Here is a 26,213-nt window from a genome sequence, read left to right on the forward strand (position 1 = left end):
TATAGAAAATTACAAGAAGCCAGAGGAAACATTACAAAATACTTCATTTAACCGGTCTTCAATCATTCAAATATTAAGGCTGTAATGTATTTTTTAGGTCCCTCATAAAGACAAAAACATGCTACCACCTTTTTACCTTACCCCTGGTCTTGTGGTTCTGTGTACCAACATATTTGTTTCAATATAGGAACCCAGTATCTTTTTGGAAACACGGTAAATGGAGTGTACTTATATTGTGCTTTATCCTATGGCTATCTATGGCTTTATCCAGTCTTTACAACCCCTCAAAGCACTTTACATTCTACAAGTCATCATTCACATCTCATTCACACATCGTTGGCCATGCCATCCGGAGCAACTTTGGGTTAAGTATCTTGCCCAAGGATACATCAATATGTTGACTGCAGGGGCTGGGATCTAACCCACAATCTTATATTGAAAAACAACATAAACACCTCTTGCTTCTCTGAAGTGTTAGAGCTCAAATCAAGCCCTAATCATAAAGTTGTAAGCCCCTTAATTCAACTATAGTGGAAGCAAAGTTTTGGTTTCCTCAAACATTTAGTTGTTATTTGTCTATTTTATGGCTGATGGATTATAGTAGGTCATTTTGGGATTTGTCATCGGTATATCATCATTTCTGTGTCTCTTGTGGTTATCACAGCCCTAACATTATTTTGCACTTCATTTTGAAGGCAGACTGATTCAAGCTTTGATCTCCTGAAAGGTTTTGACAGTAAGTGGTTCTTCTAGGCTTTTGAATACTGCGAGTGTAGGATGTAGCTAAACAAACATACAAATTGAATGGAGGAATGCATTTTTAATACATACTGTCGGTATCCGGTCATTATATTTGTCTTTTTTGATACAGTTAACATATTTGAAAATCTGCATACATTTAGTGCATACAAACACATATAGGCACATCTTATCAGCCACCCTGAGAAAACGGTAGATGCTGCTGTGAAGAGGAGTTTAGCTTCTGGCAGATCCACCACAGGAGTGATTCATTGTGTGGGGGGTGGGGTGCTGTGTGTGTCATTAGCCTCTTGACTGGAGCGTGTACCCCTCCAGGAGTGATGGGCTCCAGGGCTTCGTCACACTCAAAGGATGACGCCTGTGTTCCTCAGGCCTCCTCAATTGATTGCGTGTGTTAATTGTTGGCATTGATCAGGACAAAACAGACCTTTTCAACAGGGATGCGAGCTCAATAGAAGAAACAGAGAAGTGCTGCTGTCTTGAAGGTGAATTTATATTGCATCCAGCCCGGGTCTAATTGTCCTAGCTTTAGCCAACATAAATTACACTGTACTTACCAGGGTTAATTGGCTATCAAGACGTCAACCAGGCAATTAAACAGGTGTTAAACCAATCGTCAGGTTATTCAAATTGATTTGGTAGGGGAAACGACAGCAAATGGTGAAATTATAGCCACACATGTCAGATGTCTTTCTAATCAAACGTTGACCTACATTGCTTGCTGTAGATGTGCACAGTTCCTCTGCAATGAAGATTATCCCTGACATTTATGGTGCCTTTTCCCCTAATGTTTACTGGACCCATGTCTCCTTTCGACACTTAGTTTTTCCTTGCTAGGTCTATTTTTGCTGGACCAGATTGCCCAACTACTCCAGTACACCATGCCTTATTCCCAAAACATTTACATTCATTTAGCATATATCAGAGTTGGAAACCATCATCAACATCTTATTTTTTTATTTATAGATTCCGAAACCCTCAAGTCACAAGTCTTGGGGTAAAGGTTAAATCCGCTCAGACCTTGGCTTCCACCTATCACTCAACAGTCAGCATTTCCCGATATAAATCAGCAACAGGGACATTTGATTTAGGAAAAGACTGCAGTAATCAGACCCCTCCTTTTCCATCTCATCAATTAACCTAGGTGTATTGTTATGGAGAAACATTCCACGTAGACTTTTAGTAATGTTTCTGCATATTTCGTCTGACTTGAGGTCAAAACATGAGAGGATTAGCGAGCCTCTAATCCATGCAGGTGGTGGTGTGGCCTCGGGCTGCTCAAGTCCTCTCAGTTTAGTATGCAGGCGGGCTGATTCTGAGAATTGGAGCACACTGCCGCTCTGGGGGGACTTTAAGCTAAATAAATAGACAACATAAAAGAGCTGGAATAAGAAAGGGTTTTATAGAGAAAGAGGTGATATTAGCTTTGTGATTGAGTGGGGAGACTGGGACTCCGAGCGGGAGTGGAGAGTCACACTAGGTGCAAGTGTTGAGGCATTTTATGGTGTGTCTGCTCTTAATTATCATATCCCCCAGTGCGCCGTCTCCCTTCCCAGCTCACCCACTTTCTTCATCTCCTTTTTTCATTTCTAATTGCTTGGTTTTAATTAAAGCCACACAGAAATGACAGTGAGTCAATTAAAAGCCAAGAAATGGGCACAGATAGTGGAAGGCTGCATTTCTTTTTGTGGAGGGGTATTTCTGTCGGAGCTTTGCTTCCACAATAGCGTCACGTCTCAGGATGAATCAACACGCTGCCTCTCTCTGCATGAATAAGTGATGTGAAATCGCACATGCTGGTGCTATATTGGGAGGCCTGTAGTGGGTTGTGGTGATGTGTAATGAGGGCTTTGTGGTGCGTTGTGTATTTAAACATGACTGCTGGACTGTTGTAATGTTTGAAACACCTCTTTTCATTATTTCACTGTTTATGTTCTTTTTTCTTCTTTGTCTCGTTCCTGTGATATCTCATATTTTGTCGCTTTGGTGTGTCTTTTCTTCCCGCGTGCATCCCAGCCTATTCCTGTATCTCTAACCGTTCAATTACTGATGTGCTGCAGCCTTCCGCTCTCTCTCCCTCCGCTTCTCTCATTTTCCTTAATGATAACCCATTTTGCATTTAAGAAGTTATTTCTCCTCATCCCGTCTTTTAATGTTGCAGCAGGATTTTGGCTCCGGCTTCTAACGATATAGTTGGTGTCCTACCTGGTTCTACACAGAGGATCTGCCAGCCGAACTGGGTCCTCGCTGATCACTCCTAGATTTCATCTACAATGAGACAATTACAATTACAGCCTTGCCTTTGATATATTTTCCAAATAACTGGGTCAAGTCAGATGAGAGTATCTGTGAGTCAGATACTAATTTACCTCAAAGTTTGGGAAAATAAGACAGTTCTGTGTAATACTCTCCACTAACAAGCGACCAATAACTCTGGCTGAAATAGATTCCAACAACAGTGCCCGAAGTTTAAGTGAAATGTGTTTTCAGTGTTTTGTATCTACATTTGCTCCAGCTGCCAAAGAGAGCAAAACAGAACTCTTTGGAAAAACATATTGGAACCCATCGGCTCATCAGATGACTATTTGTGCTTTATTAGCTTGTGAACAGGCTACTTTCTTACCTGTCGTCTCTCAAATTGAAGTCCAGTTTTGCATCTAAAGTTGCTGCAGAGATTGTAAAAATAAAAATCAGTACACGGAAAAGTTAGTCTTATCGTTGTCAGACCATCTCAGATGTGTTCTTATATTGACCAGTGATACAATAATTGGATAAGATTGGAATTAAAATATTGTCACTGTAAGATGTCTAATTGTTTGTTTGGTTCCTTTATGAATCGATTGATTGCTTCCAAGCACATCTCATCGTCTTCATTGATCTTTCTCCAGTAAAAAACTTGGCCTCTTTACAGCTGATGCAATCTCTGGTTTTGACGGACTCTCCTTACATCTCAAGTAAGCACTTACCAGAAAACGTTTAACACCTTTAATTTAGCACTTAAAAAATATGATAATTTTCTTTTTTTCTGAGCCTTCAATGACATGGTGTATGCCACTCTCTTGTCTGACTCATGCTAAGCTTGACATAAAGATAAAAAAAAACATCTACATTTTCATTCTGGCCAAGAACAAGTAATGGGTTTATAATAAAAAAAATGCCATGTGTGATAAACAGCAAAAGATTATTGTTATTGCTGAAGGCATTTGGGGCTTAAGGCCCCGTTAGACCACTGTCTATGTTTTGTACATAGCTGCCTCCTCTTTCCCCCTGTTTCCAGTCCTTATGCAAAGCTAACCTAACCATCTGCTGGCTGTAGTTTCACAACAGACATACAGTAGGGCACATCAATCCTCTCTTCTAACTCTCTTGAAGAGCGCAGATGTTGAGATCCTTTGAGGTGTTCACCCTATAGACAGCACCCCTCTCCAGAAGAAAACTGGTGTAGTGTATGAACTCACGTGCAGAAGGAGGGAACATCACAAGGACACTGGACATGAGTGATGGTGAGAGCCTTCACCCACAGGTTGCAGTCACTGGATGTCTCTGATTCAGATGTCATCACGTGTCCTAGAATGAAAACTCTTCATATTTGCCTTGAGTTGCGATTCTGCTATCACACATACTGGTGTAGAATGAATATTTTATGTCCAAAATTGAGCAGTTTAATTACCATTAAGACAGTTAAATTCACCCTCAAGAGGGACAGTACATCCTTAATTTAAATGAATCCCTTTTAAAATTCCATATATATATATAACTAAACATTTGTTGCCTTTAGTTGAACTTACAGTCAGTGAAGATAAACATTTATGTAAAAATATAAAATGTTCTATATAGCACAGCAAATAAGCAGGTTTATTGTCCCATTTACAAAGTTCTCGCACTTCACTTTGTTAATGCTTTTTCACCTTAATTACAGTGATGGATGTTTATGTGCATGTGAACAAGCTTATTAGAAAATGCACACCCCATCAGCTCCAGTAAATAGATACAAATGGATGCAGAGACGGCTCAATTTTTTCCTGTTTATCATTTAACATCTCATTCAGCTCACTCAAACATGAACATGGAAGAAAGAAAATCGGTCTTTGCCGACTATGGACTTCATCATTATGGATTATATTGACTCTATTTTCCTATTCTCCTCAAATGTTAAGACATACTTTAACTGTGTACATCATCATCATCAAATCAAAAACATTAAACTATGTCTGTGGGATTTTGGTTTTAACAAAATCTACAATTTGTGTAATACAATTTGATGTAGTTTCATTCATTTAATTTAATTAGATTCAATTTCACAGTTTTTGTGTCTGTGCCATGAAAACACTTTTAATCTTGTAACCAACAAGAATGATTTAAGTGAGATTTGTACATGAAAATCAAAGATCAGAGGGAGGTTCACAAAGTATGAGAAGGGATGAAGTGGGTGTTGGATAAACTGAGAGTGAAAGCTGGTGAGTGTGAGCATCAAACACCAGATGCCAGAACGGCTATCAGTTAGAATAGAATAACACCGTGTCCTCGACCATGCATTTAACCACTCCTTCTGAGCTCATTTATCATTTAACAAAATGTTTAAAAAAAATATAAATTGGAACACTTACTTGTGGATCAATTTCTATCCCGGTGAAGGGAATTTAAAGAAGGGGTAATAGAATTTATGTTCCACAGGCCCATTAATAATAATAATAATAGCCTAGAATATCTACAGATTCCATGTGACACTTTCATTAATATGCTCAGTGCTTTCAAATGATTTATTGAACTGCAATATATCAAACCATAGTCTGCATGTCGACTTTGGATTTTATTTTTTCTGTCCTGTTGGTCAGGACCTTCTGTAGGTTGTAATGGAAAATTGGCTTTTTAATCCAATTGAAGCCAACATTTCACTAATATTTAGTTTGTAAATTGTATATTCATCCTTTATGTGCACAGAAAAAGTGTCTGTTTGTAGGAAGCAGCTAAGCCAGCAACTAGAGCAAAGACAAAAAAACAAAAACCATATATATATATGCTGAAGACAATCAATTTGCGCTTTAAAATACATTTGAAGGAAAGAAAGGCAAGAAGAGGGGATTGAGCATGCCTTTTACTTTTTTTTCAAAACAAGTACATAAAACCTTCAAAGCAGCAATAAACAGACTCAAACTGCAATGGTAGACATAAGAAGATATATATTTTAATATCTTTATAAACATATTGTACTGTTGTTTTCTGATGATAATTTACTGAACAACTGAAACATGGCAAAGAAAGTGGATGAAGAGGCATACAGTAGAACAAGAAAAAGGTAGGTGAGGAATTGTGCATTAACAAATCAAAGGTTCTAAAAATATATCATGAAAAATACGTAAATCAACAAATCACCAGAAAATCAAAAGTCGAAAAACTCCTCCTGACAGGTGGAGCAGAAAACCCTGTTATCATCGATGTCACTGATATTGTTTTTCTCATAGTAATACAGTAAATGATTAATATCAGCACTGCAAGAAGTCCTTTTGTCTCCATTGTTACAGGTATAGTTCACATCATTGATACAAACACCATCTTATCAGTAGATTTATGGGAGGCACAAAAGCTCCAGAAGTACAGCAAGATGTCCCGTAATCGTCCATCTGTCGATCTGCATTGCTCTGCACCCCCTTGTTACTTCAGAAGCGATTGTCTTGGTCTTAGATCCCGTCATTCATGGACAATCACATCACACACAGTTAATTAAGAGGCATTATTCACTCTGCATGATCCCATCTTTGCCATGCTCCTTTTTAAAATGTTTTTACATTGAAGGTACACACATTTTTTTCTCAAGTCTTGTTCTTGTATTCCTTTAAAGTTAAGTGATTGAAAAAATATGTGTTCCTCACATTCTCAATGAGGGAGGTTCGCCCTCATTCATCAGTTCAGCACAAAATCACTGGGAAACTGAGAAAGCCCCCCTTTGACCCTTCGCCTCTAAGACTCCTTGTGACACAACAAGGATCCATCTCTAGGTCCATTTGGTGTCTTAGAAAAATCAAATGAACAACATCTGACACAAGATATAGACAGACTTCTTCAATATTCACAGCTTGGAATCCCAGAGACACATATTGTTTCCCAAGCAAATGAAAGTAGCGCATGGCAGTCCTTGCCATATTGAAACAATTAGCGGCTTAATATTCAGTTGCCCGGAAGGAGAGAAGTGGCGTAAATGAAGATTGAAGCAGAGTTGTGTGTATGAATCTAATACGAATGAGAAACAAGTTTGAATTGGCAGAAAGTTTGGTTCAGTACCTGGAAAAAGTCAGCGTTATATAGAGAGTAGTTAATACACTGTGAGCTTATGGTTGCTCTGTTTATAGCTTTAAAATCTGTGGCTATATGTTTCCATTTTGTTTGAATGGCACATTCCTATGTCTTAGACTGACCCACAATTTATTGCCATGCTAAACCTGTACTTATTTGTTTACGAGAAACACTTACACCCAATTGTTCGGACAAAATACATTTGGCAGAAAGGATGAGAGCAAGGTTGGACTGACGACAGAGAGTTTACAGGGTCATTGATTTACCATTTGTACCTTCTTGATAACGAACAAACTGTGAACTGGAGCTAAAAGCTGGATGGAGCACTCGAAGACCTAGCTCATCTGTCTCCGAGCTAAATAGCTAACAGGTTTCAGGTTTTAAACTTTCTCATTTGCTCCGTCATCTCTTCCTATTTTGCACCAGATTTTGGTTATCTAAACTCCATTTGAGTAAATTGTAGACATAATAAAATACATAAGATGCCAAGACATATGAAGATTAAATCATACTGGCATTAGTGGCAGTGCAAGCATTAACCTTGTATCATTCTATGTCCCTCAGTCGCTTCGATTTTTGTGCTGCAAGTCTTTCTGTTGTAGATGTTTGATGCTTTAATGCCTGTTTCAGTCTGAACACTAGAGCTCCCTACACTACATTTACACATATAATCACACTCACACACACATACATAAAAGACACACAGGCCTTGTAGTGCAGGAGCAAGAGAGGGTCTGAGGGCTGTGCTTTTTTGTGATTAGCATCTGCAAAACCCTCTGAAGGTCAACGGAAAATGAAGTCAATATTTGTCGTTATTAAGGCCACAAGGAGGGCACAGGCATGTAGTAATGACTGGGATAAGGTCGCTCTATTGTTGGCTTGCTGAACCCCACTAGGGGGGCGAACAGTGGTCCGGGGTGTGCACTTGTGCTTCCTCCGCGTGACAGTGCCGTCTGGGGACGTGTGGTCATGTTTGCCCCCTTCTGTTAAATCCGGGGAGGCATCCTCCTTGTCGCCCATGACCTCCTTTGAGTGGTGAACCTCATTGTCACCCTTCCCCTTGCTCACCCTGCTGCGAGGCTTTGTGCAGTTTCGAGAGCGCCTCGAGGTGTGCACTAAGTGGGTCTGCCCTCCTGAGCCCACCACTACACTGTGATTCATGGACGGATTCACCGTGCCAGATACATTGTTAGTCTGGGCTCTGGACTCAGAATTAGGTACAGTCGCTGGACAGTTGGGGAAGTCTTCCTTGCGCAGCACCTTGAGGTCCTTACCCACCAAATCAGCTGGCGCCTGGCAAACCACTGAAGACGTGGAACCTCCGAAACGCTTCAACCATTCCCACAGCGACAGAGCCTTGCAGTCACATGACCAGGGGTTGTCGTTGAGGCGCAGGTATTCCAATGCGGGAAGTACGTCCAGGCACTGTCCGGACAGCTGTATCAAGGTGTTGTTGAACAGGTAGAGGGTGGTGAGACGTTTCAGGTCGTGGAAGGCCAGGCGGTCAACCCATTCGATCTGGTTTTGGTGCAGGAGCAGTCGGTCCAGGGCTCGAAGGCCTCGGAAGGTGTTCTGGTTGAGACTCCATAGACGGTTTCCATGCAGGAACAGGTGGCTCAGGTTGTGGAGGTCTGTAAATGTGTCATCCTGCAGGTACTTCAGATGGTTCTCCTGAGAAGGTGCAGAGGGGACAGTATCACACGATTATATATTATGCAATGTTTTCATTATTGCACAAACTGACTGTAGCATTTGCCTTGAACACATTGTGTGAATCAGCATACTATGCAAAGTATGTGTTCATCTGTTGAAATTCAAAATTCTCAGTGAATATCTCAACACGCTGTACCTTGTAAATTTATATATTTGAAAAAGGGAGAATGATCAAGCAGTGCTGAATTCATAATCCAAACCATCTGAGAAGTAATGTGTGAAAGAATTTGGGATTTAGCAGCACAGATGGAAAAATGATTGATAAAGTTAAGGCTGTGTGCTGATGTGGTAAAATGCACCTGCCAGCTTGTCACTCAAGTGAGGCAGCGGAGGCACTGTGAATAAACAACACATTAATTTTACAACATCGTTTAGAATTGGGCTACGTGGGTTGTGTTCGAATTAATTCACATAGAATAGGTGTTGGTTCGAATTTGTTCTTGTTGAAATTGACAGCCCTAATAGAGTATTGGTGGTAAAACGCTCTTAAAAACAACAGTTGAATGTACCTGTAAGTAGAGATACTGCAGGTTTCTGAGGCCTTGGAAGATGTTACTAGGAAGTGAACTGAGCCCACATCGGTACAAGTGAAGCGCATTGAGGCGACTCAGCCCGTGGAAGGTGTCTTCAGCCAAGGAGCGCAGGTGGCGGTTGTCTCCCAGATCCACCTCCTCTAACCGCGTGAAGCCGTGGAACGTGGACGGCTCGATGTATGTGATGTTGTTGGAGTAGATCCAGAGAGTGACTGTATTGGAGCTGAAGTGACCCCGAAGCAATCGATGGATCTTGTTGTTCTGTAGGAAGATGCGCTCACTGTCATGGGGGATGCCTTCAGGGACTGACAGGAAGTTATGGGCTTGGCAGGAGACGGTGCTGGGTGCAGTGTAGCAGATACAGTGACGGGGGCAGGACCATGAAAGCTCAAGCCCACAGAGAACCAGCAGGAACTCCAGTCCACAGCCTGCAGAGAGAACACACACACACACACACACACACACACACACACACACACACACACACACACACACACACACACACACACACACACACACACACACACACACACACACACACACACACACACACACACACACACACACACACACACACACATACAGGTTGAGAGAAAGAAAGAGGGAGATAGAGGAAGAATAGAGATTACAGACATAAATCACAAACACACAAGCACACAGAGACAGACAGGAAATACAAATAAAAAAGGAATTAAGTATGGAGTTATAGCCATTTAACTTTTTGAAGCACAGCCTTGATAGTGAGGCTGCACTCGCCCCTAGAGCTAACATCATCCTGCTAACATACTATAACAATGACAATGCTAACATGGTGATATTTAAAATAATTAACGTTTACCAAGGTAACCATTTTGGTTCAGTTTTGATTTGGATAGTTATACAGCTGAGAAAATGTTGAATTAAACAGAAAACTGTAAAACCTGCTCGTAGCACAAATTCCTTTACTGTATGTGTAGCAAATTCCATGCAACACTTTATGTCGACCTTGGCCACTCTGAACTACATATGCCAACTTCATGACCATGAATTTCTAAATTGCATGACAATAGGTCTTGGACTGACAGACGGACATGCCATCCAACGCTGTTGCTGGAAGTGCACGTTATAGTGGCCTTATTACTAGTACTAGTGTATTGAAATCATAAGTCACAGGTCGCAAAACACAAAATTAAAAAAAGGTAATTAAGTCTCATTTAGAGATTTCATTTTGCATTCTGTTTTTCACAAAGCACTGCAATTGTCCCTCTGCTGCACATTATGGACCCTTTTTGTCACAGTTCACTGCCTGAATCAACTAAGTGTTTTTAGGCCCACAATTCAGAGTCTGCTAAAGAGAACAACCAATAACACCTGCTTCAGTGAGTCACAAGATGTCTCAGTAAAGTTGATTGGGTCCCTGATTCAACACTCTCTGATTTTACATCTTGGCAGATATGTAAGCAATTACCCTTTCCAATATAATGCCACTTTGGGGAGTTGTGCTATTAGGAGTCCAATTCCTTCGCTGAGAGTCCACCCTCTGCAGCAAGCCTCGATCAGTCGTTTTGTGTTGTTAAATGGGGTGTGAATGCATATTTAAAGTTGTAGTAAGCTGCTCTGAGGCGATTTCAGATCAGTGACATGATTCCCCAGATCTTTGAGACAGGAGATATGACTTATCCACAATCTCATCCCGAATGAGCACAACTCAGAGCCCATCATGGCAACCCCTGGCTGTCTTCTGCTCAATTTATTATTCACAGCACAGCAGAGGCCTGATTCACTGAATCTAATCGATATGCCTCTGTTGCCTTTTAACTCACCCTGTAATCCTGGGTCTTTTATGGTGGAAATTCAAGAGCTGCAAAATAACTCTACACCAAGAGACAGGCGTATTTATCTAATGTATTTTCTTGCCAAACTGTGGCTAAGCTGTGACATTCAGCGTCTGACTCCACTGACCTTTAACAGTAATTCTCTGTGTCTAGTTGCAGAGCTGGAGCATTGAGCTGTGTGTCACCTGAACAGGAGTGGGCTCTCTCGGGCACGGATCTAATCCTATTTGTTAAGCCCTGCCACTGGGCAACAATGGAAATGCCTGCATCCTCCTGAACCAGAAATGTGCCCTCAAAATGAGGTGATTCTTCATGGTTGAACACTGTAAAAAGGTTGAATTAGAGGGTGTGTGTTTGCATGTAGATATTTTGTGTAGGAGCTCACGACACTGCACCACAAAATGCCGTCGCTTACATTTTAATGTCATGACCTGCATCAAGACATGGATCATTTAGTGTATAACTGGTTATATCCAGATTTGTCACACCAATTTCTCTCTCTGCGTCTTTTTGTTTCTACACGCCATTTCCATGAAGATTGATCAAGCATATCAGCATACTGGCTGAGCAAATAGCTGAAAACGTTTTGCATTACTCTTGGGAAATATAGGTTTGTTTTATTTATCTGACAAATAAGCAAAACAAGAAACAGTAAATCTTCCAGCGTCCATTTAGCAGCAACAACCAGGTACTTGAGATGCAGGTGCACATTTGATTAGAATATTGACCCTTACAGAAGAAGCTTTTCCATAAAGAACACACACAATGCAACAAATGTAATCCATCGTATGCTTTTACATTTGTTCTGAGATGAAACGATTCTTGTTACAGTAACCTGCTGTGGTAGGAATTCATCCAAGAGATTCCATTATTCATTTAGCAGATCTTCTTCTCTCTCAGTAATTATATTTTTTGAAGCCTTGAACTATTTCCATTAACACACTTCTTCATGCATGTCAATAGTATTAGGTATATCTCCAGCAGGAAAATGATCTGAGAGAAAGACATTGATAAGTGTGATACACAGGAGAGCGAGGGAATGAGAATGGAGATGTTGCCGAGATAGCGAGACAAATTTGAATCAGTGATCTGCTAATCATGTTGGACACGAGGATGCGCCTCCTCTCCTCTCACTCTCCTCAACTTGTCAGAACCAAGTAATAGATTCTTTACCCTGCTTAATCAGTTCCTCCAAAACGGCTCTTTTTACGGCTCTGACCAAAAACACATAAAAATAATTGGTAGATAAGGGATCGTATATCTTTCTTCATTTCTTCCCTATGAATACAATCTCTTAACTTCATCCCGGATGAGGCTTTAGAAGGGGTGAATGTATGATATGAATGTTGAAGTAACACTCTCTTATGCATGCAAATTGAGTGATGAGGGAGAAGCATACACTCTTTTTCTTGTTTTCAGCCACACTGAGGACATGTGTGCTCTCGTTTGAAGCTGGCATAACATGCACCACCACTAGAGACTTTAACACCTGCCAGCTTACTGATCTCAGCACAGCATGTATTTACATCTCCAAGTGCTACTTTAAATACAGATGTAGACATACATTACACATACATGCAATAGTGCTTGTATAAGCTCTCCATGGATTCACTAAGTCATGCATTCTCATACTGTACATTCTCAAGCGTTAAACCATGCATCAGGTTTGGGTTAATGTCAGTGTGACAAGCATAAAAGGCTGGATGATGCTTGTTTACAGAGCTTTGAATAGGGGAACTGGTTTTCCGCTCAGAGGAAAAACATGTATTGTGTGGGAATAATGTCCTTAAATGAAAATGTAAGAAATTAATGTGTGTCATGACTGCATTGTGAGCTCACACAATGTGCCATTCAGCTCAGATTGTATTATATAAATAGCTTTGGACACAACGAAATATATATATGCCCATTGGAATTTGGCAGAATAAAAGAGAGGCTCTAAAAGATAGATAATGTGTTTTTGGAAAGAAAAAAGGCGCAGCTATTTCAGGTTGGAGTCTTGGCTGTGGATTAACACTCTCGTCACAAGTCCTTCACTTCCAAGTCTCTCTCCATGCAGCTTCCTGTCACCCCTTTCTCTTCCTGGTTACTGATGACTAATGCTATTGATATCTCTTCATACGCTTGTATGGCCCCGCAACCTCATCATCACCTCCTTCCATTTTTCTTTTCGAGGTGGAGATAAATAAATGAAACACAATGCCCCAGGTCTCCTGACAGACCAAGAAGTGACTGTGTGGAATATCAGTGGAGCATAGTTCACACTGGATGTGCCCTCATGAATAACACATCTCTGCTAATGGGAGGGAAATGGTTCGTCTGTAGAGCTGCGTGACTCTGCCCATAATTAGACTGGACAAACTCAATTTCCTGTGTCTCTCCAAAGCCCCTGATAAGCACCCTGGTGTTTTCGCTTCTGCTAGTGGCTGATTCTAAATAAAGTCTCAACTCACTCCACACTCAGAAGGTGTTTACAGTCATGTTCATGCATATAGTGGATATTAATGGTGAAGAAATGTATTAGATGTTTGATTGAACGGGCTCATTCTCCTGAGGAGCTTGGCTTAAAACACGGCTGATGAAATGTATTGCTATCACTCTTTGGAGCTACAAGTAGGTCGCTAGATGTAATTTGTTGAATATTCTGTAATATCCTACTATACTTGATCTCATATACAGCAATTTAACACAATTGTACTATATGAATCTGTTGAAATGGTTCCAAACTTTAGCTTGTCATGTTCCTTTCTAACATCAAGTCATGCAATGTGTCAGACTTTAATTTTGGATAATGTGGTTAAAAAATAACTAAGGTTTATTATACTCCAATGTTTCCAATATCTTTGCAAAACATTATCTGTTCATGTATTTTATATCCATATGGACTCACTCAAACTCAAAATATAGGACATTTTCAAATCTTAAACATCTTTAATAAATCATGTCAAATTAACCCAATGCCAATAAGTACTCTATAAAATGAGGAAACATCTAGAGATAACTGGTTTAAACACAAAATCATTTTCTATTAGATTATATAAGCCTTGGTTTCACAGCAAGCTGAGCCATGCCCTGAATTGAACATAATGATCTGACACTTCCAGTATGAGCCAATAATTGCACATTTACTTGATTTAAAGGTCCCATGTCATGCTTTTCTGGTTATTACCCGTCCCTTTGTGTGTTATGTAGCTTTTTATGCATGTAAACAGTCTGCAGAGTCACAAACCCTCAAAGTACACCCTGTAGCGAGTAAAACTCTAACACAGAAAAGACCTGTCTATGCTGCCCCAGAACGCCTCGTTGGAGATTTCTCGTTTTCCATTGTTTACTTCTTGGGTATAGTGACGTGTTTGGGTATAGTGAAGTTACGTCCCCGGAGCCGTTACGTTTGGACCAATCCGCGGACTTCCTCACACACACACACTCGGCGGGACGTTGCGAGGCTTGCTGCTGCGAGGAGCGGGACACTGTGAGCTGGCTCACTGGTGTGGGGTCGGCGAAACAGCGAGACACCGCGGAACTCAGCCTGAGCACACACACAAACTCCCAGCCAGGCTGCGGGTGTGTGTGTGTTTCGGGCTGTGTCTCGCTGTCTCGCAGACGGCCACTGGGCTCACAGGGAGGGGGGGGAAGGAGCTCCAACAAGCCGTTTAGGACAGAGAGTGAATACACATACTATACAGAGATGCTGTATGAGAAACCAATGTGAGTTTGAAAAATTGCACAATATAAATCTATTCTAGTAGACCTCAACAATGGAATTATGATAATTAGAAATGATCATGACATGGGACCTTTAACAGTGTTGGAACAAAAGGGCAAATGCAAATATGTATTTCTTAAAGGATAAAGGGCTATTCAACAAAATCCAGCTGTTTCTCATTACCAGTTTTTAAAGAATGTTTCTGTTGAGTTGTTAAAAGCACAGATTAACAATATTTTCTGTCTGAACAGCAAACTCACACATCAACACTCCCGCCAACAGCTGTGACCAGAAACACTTCTGCCCGGGAATATTTGTTTGTCTTTTTCACAGCCTACTGCAGAACGTTATAGATTTTGTCTCATTTTCCATTCCCCGGCTCTACTGCAGGCAATTTTGCCTCATAAGGTCGCCTGACTATTCTTCTAGTGAGCGAAAAGGAAATGGGAGAGAACAATGACAAGGCTGAGATCTCTGAGAAACAAATGGAAATATTCAGAAATATAGCACGACGTCGTGATGGTGCAGAGGCATCAGCAAACCGAGAGATTGCTTGCAAGTGTGTGTGTGTGTGTGAGCGATCGTGAATGGTTGCGTCTGTGTTTGTTTTTGACTGTGTTGGAGACGGATCACAACATGCCTCTTGCTCTTATTATCTCATGCTCGCATACTACAAATAAATTAGGTCACACTGTGATAGCAGTGTAATTAGTATATACAATGAATATACTTAATACTAAGGGAATCTTTTTAGTGGAAATCATCATCAAATTGGCCAAAACATGTGTCTCTAGTTCTTGTCTACTTGTCTTTATCTTTTTATAATATATTTGATGACAGGGATCAATCAGCTAAAACCTAATTTCACCTCATCCTGCAAATAAATAAAGACATTTATATTTATATTTTGTGCAGGCTGAATATTGTTAAAATGTTAAAAAATCCAACACCGCTTTTCAGACCAGCACTGTTGATTTACATTTCTTTTTTGATCGTGGTGTGATTCCTTTGATATGTGCAATGTGCGTTGGCACAGTGTGTGCTGAGAAACTGTTAAGTGTCAACACTGTTCAATGATGTCACCACTCCCAGCATATTAATTATGATTTGATAATTCGGGTTGGCTTTTATTACAAGGACTGAACTGCTTTATGTTTCTGAGTGCATCCCTGCCAAGGCAGAAGGACGGTTTAAGTAAAGAGAGCAGGTAAGAACTGGAGCTCAGTCTCATAACAGGTTGGCATGCAGAATGCCAAGTTGTGCGAGGGTTAAATGGACCAGCATGCCCCTCACATTATTATACAGAGAGACACAAAACATTTTGTGAAGCAGGGTTTTGTACATGATCTGTTTGGTTTTGATTGGGGAAAAATGTATCTGTGTGATGATGTTGAAACTGCATGGTCTTATTTTTATCTTGGTTTAACTGAAATTATTGATAGACATGCACCCCTGCGTACATTTAGAGTGAAGGGACGAGACAATCCTTGGTTCTCTGCTGAACTGTCCAGTCTCAGAGAAACAAGGCCTGGGCAAAGGCTAGGCAATCAGGCTCAGAGGTAGAATGGCTGCGATTTAGGCAGCGAAGGAATAGCTTCACTTCTCAAATCAAAAGTGCTAAGTCTAAGTATTATTTGTCAGTTACCACAAAAAACCTAGATAATCCTAGAAAATGTGGGAAAACCATTAAATCGATATCCACCGGTGAAATCCGTAATGAGCTACCTCTGTGCCTTACCACAGCATCTGGCACTATATCGGACAGGGCTACTATGTTAAATTGTTTTAATGAGCATTTTGTGTCCTGTGGCTCTCTGTTTGATTCTGTCACTAACTCTGCTTCTGTGAACACCCCAATCCGTGACTCTGAACAATGTGGTCTGGAAAACCCTTTCAGTTTTTCTCCTTTTACTATTGATGTTGTTCATGAAGCCTTAACCAAGTTAGATCCTAAGAAACCGGCTGGTCCAGACAACGTAGAACCTTTCTTTTTAAAGATAGCTGCAGATTTGATTGCACCAGCTCTTACTTCTCTTTTTAACCTCTCCCTCAGCACAAATGCAATTCCAAAAGTATGGAAGTCAGCTTATGTCCTGCCTTTACTAAAAGGTGGGGAGGCCACTTTATTAAATAATTATAGGCCCATCTCTAAATTGTCAGTACTGTTGGTACTTGTAAATGTCGATAGGTATGTAAAAGTAGCCCTGTAAATATGATGTATGATGTCCTTTATTGTTTTATGTTGTTTTATGTTTCATGTGGAACCTACTTGCTGCAGGTCTCCCTTGAAAAAGAGATCAATGATCTCAATGGGACCTACCTGGTTAAATAAAGGTTTGAAATGACATGAAATGATTGATATGTTTATGTCTAAGTGCTACTTTATTGCTGTTTGATATTGTGAACAGCAGTGGGTAGTCAATGAGGCATCCCTGTTTGTGTCTTTTCAAATTCACAATTTAGATCGGATAAATGAGAAAAAGAGAGTAAGAATATGTGGTAAAAAAGTGCAGATAAAAAGGGAAACATTGTAGAAAAATCCACAGAGCTGACAGTCGCAACTGCAGAGAGATGAGGATCTTATTTGTAATGCTTCTCAACACACAAACATCTAAAAGTGAACAAGCGAACCAGAAGGAAAGTCAAACATAAAAAAGGCAGAGACGATGTGAGTGACAGCAAGTTTTCTCAGGTTCAGGAATTAGAAGGCCTAAAAATAACTTTCAAACAAGCAGCACCATATGGAGCATGAGCAGAATGAAAGGGGGAGATTGGTGGAGCGTATGTGCAGGTGAATAAGCTCATTTATTTCAAACATGGAAATTGAAGATGCTGAGAGAGACAGGCAGAGAGCGGGTGGCTGATGGCTGAGCTGTCCACAGATGTTTAATACCTGCATTTTAATTAACAGACTTAATGGGTGTCTAGTAGGTGCTAATGTCACTTGCTTACATTTGCAGACACATCTGTACCCCCTGGTCTTTTACTCTTCACGCCTTCACAGCATTCTGTTGAGCGCTGATAGATGCCAGACGGTGTGCATGCACACACAAGGAGAAGAGGCACAAACACGGATACAAACAGCACACACACTATCAATGCACTAACACTATCAGCCACCAACTACATTCATTCATCACGACAGCACAAAGCCAAATGATTCAAATATATTGCACTCCCTGTGGCGGTATTGCACTGCACTGGCCAAACTAAACTAATGGTTCCACCAAACCAAATAAATCATCCAAAGTGCATCCATATGTAGTTCAGCAGGTGATAGAGAGCATTTATAATGCAATTCCTGTTGCCGGAGTGGCTCATAATTATCTTTCATGGTTGAAGATGCTTGATATAATAGGAGCTCTTAAAATATTTACAGTCCGTTTCACAAGAGTTTTTCGTATCCCTGTCATCACACAAGCTAGACACACTTCTATTTGGCGCTGATATAGTCATTGTAATGTTAACGCCAATTAGGCATGTTAAATTGAATTGAATTGGCACTATAATGCATGGTAAATCTGTGTCATTATCACAACATGTGGTCAATTTCAGTTGGATGTATTTCTTAATGAAAGGGCATTTATGGGATGTGGGGAGTATGGTAAACTGCAATTTAATTAACTATTTTGGCTCTTGACAGGAGCATGGCAGTTCTTAAGGGGTAAGGGATGTTGCAGTACACTCACAGATGGCCAATGTAAACATGAAGATGATAAAATAGCAGTGTTATTTTAACAGGCTTGAAGAGTTTCAGCTGTCTGTTTTGTGTATTATTGCCCTGCTGTTTATTGGGTGGTTGGCTTGATGGCTGTTAATGTGGATTGTGTCGACCCCGCAGTGGGGGTAAAGAGGCGGCCCGCTATTTTTGTTCGAGCAGATGGCCAGGCATTCCATGTTGCGCTTTTAAATAATGGCTTTAGAAAAAATGTCAGCTTCTATGAAGACCGTCACCTTGAAAATTGACATGTCCGTTCAGCGGTTTTTATCATTGAATGTCATTGAAATTCTGAATTTAGTGGACATAAAATTTGATTTAATACGTTTTTTTTTATTATGTAGATGAAATAATCTGAATTGAATTCATTGCTTTCAATTAAGTTTCCTTTTTATTGTTGGACCAAGCCCATTTAAAGCTGAGCGTAAGACTTCCACAAAGGATACTAATCAAACACACAGACAATTCCTCCGGTTTCACACACTTGAGACACACTTATTCTCTGTTGAACATATTTTGGAGCTGAGTTTATAGCTCTCAGCTGCGGACCGGATGGTTGTCAGTCTGCCGGGGACGTCTCGTCGCTGCGTCTTGTTCAATCATGCGCATGTATGTCAATGACAGAGTGCAGCGCGACCAATCATTGTGTGTCTCTGTCAGAGTGAAGCTGAGTTTGGGTGAAACTGTGACAGCGAGCAGACAGATGGAAAGAAAAGCGGCAATTGAAAAAAATAGCTTGGACAAATATACAATCTATACTGCAATAACTTCAGCATACTTAATCGAGACGTAGGGGAGAGAGAGGGTGTTTTTTTGTGGACTTGGTGGGGAAATGTCTACAGCACAGTTACATGCCCTGTGTCCACGAGCATCTGCCTTAAGAATCTGAGCATTGAATCATTACTAGCCCCAGGGCTGCTGCTCTTTAACTCACCCTGTGCTTTGATGTTTCTCTCGAAAGGGCCAAACAAAATAGGGAGATCTCCCCATGGAATTAGTAAATTAACACAGATTTTAGAACAGCAGAGCAGCAGGCCAAAGCAGGGCTGCAGTCAAAAGTTTAGAAATATGTTTTTCTCCCTTTGGAATTCTCACAGTGACACAAACATATACAGTAATAAGATGTTATACCTCTCCAATCAGTCCATCAGCATGCTGATGTACATAACAATTTGTCTCAATCTGCTCTGCATTTCTATTATAGAGTTTATCATTTCAGAGACCTGTCAGCTCTAACACTATAATCCATGTCCTGGATGGAGAGCAGTTAACTGCATGACTTATCAATGTTTATTCAGCAACGTGAATAATATCACCTTTTTACAGGACAAATATTCACTTTGTTTGAGCTACACTACTGCAATGCCATTGTGTTGCTTTTGGTTCATAAACAGGAATTCAAGATAATCAATTGTGTTGCTTAGGGTTTTGTTAACTCTGGGACGTGTTTTCCTCAATGTCAACAACCTCCTTTCAAACACCTCGTCCTTTTATTTCACACATTGTTTTCATTTAAAGTCTCAGTCCTGGTTTAATCAGGCTACTTGAAACGGCTGATTAAAATTGCATCATGTTGACATGTGTAGATAATGACAATCCCTAACCTTGGAGACGCACATTCTGACTTGAGGACATGCTACTAAAAGCTTTTGTGGATTAATGATTTAGAGGCTGCATAGCTCTGCTTTGAAACCATCAGGTCAGTGAAGACGTTTACCTGCACTGAAAGGTGGCATTTTCCAATTCAGCGGTCTCTACCTCCTGCTATGCCTTACATGTTTCTGTTAAATCAAACTGTAAGGTACCCTCCTGCTGCAGCAGCTGCCTCCTCGCATACAAACCTCATGCAGCCTAGATTCAGAAGATCAATTATTCATAGCAGGTGAGAGTTTGGTGCTCCCTGAACATAAATGCACACACATGCAGAGAGTCTCAACAGTCTCATATAATGGCTTCAAAGAGGAAAGGCGAAATGTGAAATCAGGCAGAAAAATGTGTGAGGTAACAGCAAAGCATTGTGACTCATTAGTTCAGGAGACAGTAGGTGGACTGAGAGACAATGAGGACCCACTGTGTGGAAGTCAGAGCTGAAAGACAACCTCCAGGGAGGACATTACCTACAGTACAACACAGACCTGACATACCAACACAGTGTACATATGAAAGTACATGTGACCATTTTAATAACTCATGAAGAAAACAATCTGTACGTTTCAACTATGGATGTAAGCAGATTAAATAAAGTAAATACTTGAGCAGCAGAAGTGTACAACTAATGGTTAGTTAAATTAGATGAGATAAACATGACCTTTGTTTAATAACCTAACTTTACTTTAAAGATACAGATTTGGAGAAGAATAACAATACATAATTGATTGATTACTTTTAAAGACACACTTTATTGATCCCTTGGTGAAATAGACAAACTACACTGCATTATAAATGGAAAACAAAAGCTTCACCTTGACCAGCTGCAACATCAAAGCGGTAACCAGATGAATGCATTAATATATGCAAACCAAATATATATATAGATATCTTTGAATAATTCATTGTGCTGAATGAATACCTTTGGTACTTTAAGCATATTTTGTTGTACATGTTGATACTCTTTGCTTAAGGGGAAATGTAAATGCCGTACTCTATATATCTGAGTACTTCCCCCTCAAAATATTCACAGAAACAAAACCATTTCTGCTTATCCACCTTACTGTTCATCCATATGTTCAGTATGCTCAGTACATTCCAAAACTAAAATCAAAGCACAGAGTAATTGCTAAATATGCTAAGTATGCTACAAGTCTTTGGTTGAGGCTTATAGTAGCTAAGGCATTAGTGTGACATGAAAAGGTATTTAGCCATGTTGTGGAGGAACTGTGAGTGATTTGAACGTACAGTACTGAATATGCGGAATGTGTTATACTGCAGTAATGGTTGAGATGTTTCTCTATAGCTTGTGATGTTTTGTTTGCCTCGACTTAGAATTAGTTGTAGATGCTGTGAACATTTAACTAAAGATGCTGGCATCCTGAAAGAGATCAAGCAACAAACTTTTCACAGCCAGATTTCCAACCGGAGGGAGTAAAACAAAATATCTAATATTCAAGAGGCAGTTTTTGAAGAAAGTTTTCCCTTAAGCTGAATCCCACAATCAATGTGCATTGACATAAATACATAATGTGACCATTTACATGGGCTTCTCTCACATAATTATAGTGCAACAAATAACACATTTCCAGACAAACTTTGCATTTCAATTAGTAGCTTGAGGACGTCATGTCATATTGACAAAATAAGTATACATGTGAATATTTTCTTCAAAAAGGTTGGGGTGAGTGAAGGAAGAAAACACAACAGAATACAAAAGAGTAGAGGAAAATGATCAGAGGGGAAGAAGGGAAGTGGAAGACCTTGATCTTAAGAGAGTAATCCCTTTTCATTAAGTATAGTTTTTCAGACCCTGAGAGCATCACCATTGATCTTCGTGTAATGCCAATTTATTAATGTCCTGGGCCTCGACAGGGCTTATCACCTTGAAAGCCTCCAACACTTTCCCCCAACAAACACCTACTGCATTTACTGTAACTTATGTGTCACTATCAGAGAACGTCTACTGTTCCATTTCTTATCAAACTTAATTAAGACCTGTTTTGTTCCCCTTTGGAATTCATCTTGGTCCCATTGGTCTCCATTCAGTCTGTCTTCGGAGTCATAGTCTAGTTTCAGCTGAGGATGAACTTATCATTTCACTTTCTCAATTCTCTGAAGTTTATTAAAGCTGCCCTTGAGTCACTGTTTTGTCTCCATTTAGCAATTCTCCATTGTGAAATCCCCTAAATGTAAGGTCTAAACATTGGTAGTTCTTGCAAGCTATGTGTACATACATAGTTACGTATATCTTGCTCATTCAAATTAATGTTCCTTTTAACTTCATGTCTTTGCAATCAATTACTCCTCTCCTCCCTCATGCCATGTCCCCCTTGCTGCTCAATTGATTCTGTTGTTGTTTCCCAAAACTACAAAGCAAAAGGCTTCGTGGGATGAAACAGACTCACTGTCTAGGTGTGATTAAAGAAACCCCGGTCTGGCCGTTAGAGATACTATAGCGGCTTATGGGATTTAGTGAGTCACTGAGCAAGCACAACACCAACCCAACGAGTCGCTTCAAAGTGTTTCATCACCAGAACCTGAAAAACATTCAACCCAATAATGAAATTCTTACTCTCATAACTTTTCCCAAATGCCACTGCTCCATCCATGAAGGGGAACCTGAGGATCATGACAAATCACTTGATCTTTTTACACGACATTTAGGTGTTTTTATCATGTCGTGAGTGCTGCTGCTTTTGCCACAGCTCTGCCATTTGAAGTTTCTATTTAGCTTTTCTTGTCTCCATTGTAAACCTGAACCCTCAGAGGTGAACCACACAAACTACTCAGCTCTGTGAGTGCTTTCCCCTCCCTCTATAGCTGCTTGTCTGCATGCAACTACCTCTCGCTATAGAGTGCTCCCAATCCCCTCTCTCCTTATAAAGCCAAGTGCCTTGCTGCAGACGTTCCACAGATAAGTGGTTTATTTTTTTCCCCCTCCACAGTGATGGCCCTGAGACTAATTTTCATTCCATGTAATGACTTGGTCCCATGAACTTTTGCCGATGTATGACCAAAAAGAAAGCCTACCCCTGAATATTGCATCTAGTCATAAACATCAATGATATTCAGAACAGCAGTAGCAAGGAGAGCTCAATCTTAGTTCATGTGGCTGGATGATGAAACCTGATTCCCCCTGGCCAGCTAACCCCCTCCTCCCCCCCGCATTTCTCCTTGAAGACGGATAACGAGAAGTAAAGTCAAGGACAGAGAGAGCCAGTGAGTGTTTTGTTTACACAAGAAATTGTGAGTGAGATATTTCAAAGGTGGAGGGAGAGGCCGAAAAATGAAGGGATTGGAAAGGGAGAGATAGACATAGAGAGGAGTTAGACGAGATGTAAAAAAGAGACAAAGAAAGAGAGGAAAGAAAAACAATGGATGTTGAGCCGACCTCAAAGAGTATTCTCCTTTTAAATGTTGTATTTGCTGACCTCCAGTGGTTTTATTTTCGACCACTGTACGTGAGGCTGGGCGTGGTCGGAAGTTAAACAGGGTTGCGACATTCGACCAGAGAGGGCAGTTAAACACTGCCCTTCAGCCTGGCGTTAGGTAACCTTTCTTCGGTATTCATATTGTCAATTTGATCTTATAATTAGCATATTATTAAAATATGAGCAGATATCAAAACTCATTGCCAATAATTCACCTAATATTCTAGTATCAAACGTATTACAAAACACAATCGTTTTTTTTTTATGTACAATTTAAAAACAATCATGGCCAGAGACGGAAAAAGTACTTATGCAGACTGGCCATTTTCAGAATATTATATTTAAGCAATAGCTCACGACAGGCCGTGGTATATGGTCATTATATCACAGCTAAGGGGCGTGGTTTGGCCCGACGCGAACATTAATGATGTTCAAAATAAAAGTCCCTCCGTTGCCTTCTGCACAAAATATAGTGCGAGGTGGTTGCTATGCAACAACACTAACAGCTAGTGAACATATTAGACAGACAGCGTTGATCGATTATTTGGCTATTTATTTACATTAATTTGTATGTTGCCGTTTGTTGTGCACCCACTGAAAAACTGTCCAGCATCAGTAGAATGGCTTACGAGGTTACTGTACTAGGCTGTTGCTTGGCGTGGCGAGAATATTGCTCCACTTTCTCCGGTCAGTTGGTCTACCTGCTCTTCACGTAGCTCTGCATGTCGTCGTTTAGGTGCTTTTTTTTTCTGGAGATAGGCACTGCTCAATCCACTCCTCCATAGTAAGGCCACCCCGGAGGTCGAAGTTTGTTTGTTTGAAGTTAACCTTAAATGTTTCCATCTTAAGCTTTGTAAGTTAGTTAGTTTTGTAACGGACGTAATGTAACAGTTGTAACAGTTGTAGCTTTTTCTCAGACGCGGAGGGATACTGACTTGTGAAAAGTAACTACAATTCTACCCGTGATATAAGCTCATTATATCACGGCTAAGAACCAATCAGATTGCTTGATTTGATGTGTCCGTTTTATAAACAGTATTATATCCCTGGATTATAATTAGTGATCCTATTTTGCAGCTCCTACATGTGGAGCTCACTTTAACAACATTTTAGTACATAAAAATGTGCCTTGCTTTCATCTGCTAAAAATATTATTTTCCAGGGAAAAAAAGAAAAGTAACCTGTCTGATGGCAATAACAAAACCATTAACCCAAAGTTCTCAGGTGAGTCTGACTGAATATCAAATGGTTCCTTTATAAACATTTTATAAGCCAAGGACTTAGAATTTCACTATGAAGCACACATTTTAACTAGATGCCTTTTCAGTAAATATCCTAAATACAGGTCAATTTGACGCAACACCTAGTCTCCCAAGAGGAGAAAAGTCCCATCGGCCATCTGGGCACAGTGGCACACCTCACACCTAATCTGGACCTATCAAATTAAAAAAGGAAACAAGCATTAACCACTGGACATCTCCTTTAAGCTTTTAGCTCTGAACAGACAATAGCAAGTGGCAAAATATCTAAGCACAGTGTGTGACCAGAAACTGAGAAAGACTAACTGAGTGACCACAGTTTGTGCATTGGCACTGTCGAAAAACCTGGCAACTCAGAGAAAACAACCCACAACCGCTCTGCCAACAAGAGAAAGAAAAAGAGCAACACCACAGCCGGTTTAGTGCATAAGAACACAATTATTCACTGAAACAAAGCTCAAACGCTCTGAGGCCAAAATCCTTTTCAATATTTACTCTTTTTTAAATTGGCATAGATAAAGATACAGCAAAAATATGTCAGAACATGTCACAGCCTGATGGAAAACCACCACAACACATGAGAACATAGGCCTGCTGCCTTTAAGTATACATTTTAATATTGGTAATCTTAATAACGAGCAATAAAGATGTGTTGTATAACTGATATTAAAGTGTGAAAACCTATTAAGGGCAAGAAAAACGTATAACATAACCCTTACATTGAAACTTGACATTACTGATTGTTATTACTGTATGGTCATGCCGATAATGCAAATTTGAGATGGTAAGAGATGAGAGTGAGGGAAAGTGAGAGATGGAAAGCCACCAGAAGTAAAAACTGAATAAGTTGAAGATTACTCTTTCAGTTTCTGTGTGCAATAAAGAACTCCTTCACACTAGAGTGGCCAAGCCTCATAAAGCACCCCTGCCTTGCATATCTTCCCACTGGGGCTATTATCTTCACACCTCTCTGCCCTCACCACCACAAACGTTAGCTCTTCACCCTGTCACCCTCTCTCCCCCACCTATTCTGCTCTATCCCAGGCTGCATTGTTGGTGGGGCCGCTCCAGAGGTTAAACTGGGCTGCAGTCAACCATGGGAAGCTGTAATGGCAAAAGCCTAAACTCAAACACACCAAGTTTGCCAAAGTGATTCTTTCTGCTTAACTCGAACTGTGACAAAATAACAAACTTTATGTGTGTACGGCATTTTTAAAAGGGATATAATTGACTTTGCAAAGAAAATCATTTATTTAAACAAAAACATTTCTTGACATTGATAGCAGCCAAAATGCCAATGTAACAATCAAATTAAACAAGGTTGTACTACTGAAATAAC

At 40.3% G+C, this 26,213-nt stretch overlaps 1 protein-coding gene across 1 annotated transcript in view; it reads right to left on the bottom strand.

Annotated features, from left to right (window-relative positions):
- Window positions 1–5,937: 5,937 nt before the first annotated feature.
- The window catches only part of rtn4rl1b (reticulon 4 receptor-like 1b), a 143,908-nt gene continuing 123,632 nt past the window's right edge, over window positions 5,938–26,213 (bottom strand). The window contains exons 2-3 of the mRNA XM_034113345.1: window positions 9,273–9,724; window positions 5,938–8,721 (exon numbers count right to left, since the gene is read on the bottom strand). Coding sequence (XP_033969236.1) covers window positions 7,834–8,721; window positions 9,273–9,724 — 1,340 coding nt within the window. The 3' untranslated portion in view covers window positions 5,938–7,833. The remainder of the gene's footprint in view (window positions 8,722–9,272; window positions 9,725–26,213) is intronic.

The sequence above is a fragment of the Trematomus bernacchii genome, unplaced genomic scaffold (assembly GCF_902827165.1).
Source record: "Trematomus bernacchii unplaced genomic scaffold, fTreBer1.1, whole genome shotgun sequence".
Classification (NCBI taxonomy): domain Eukaryota; kingdom Metazoa; phylum Chordata; class Actinopteri; order Perciformes; family Nototheniidae; genus Trematomus; species Trematomus bernacchii.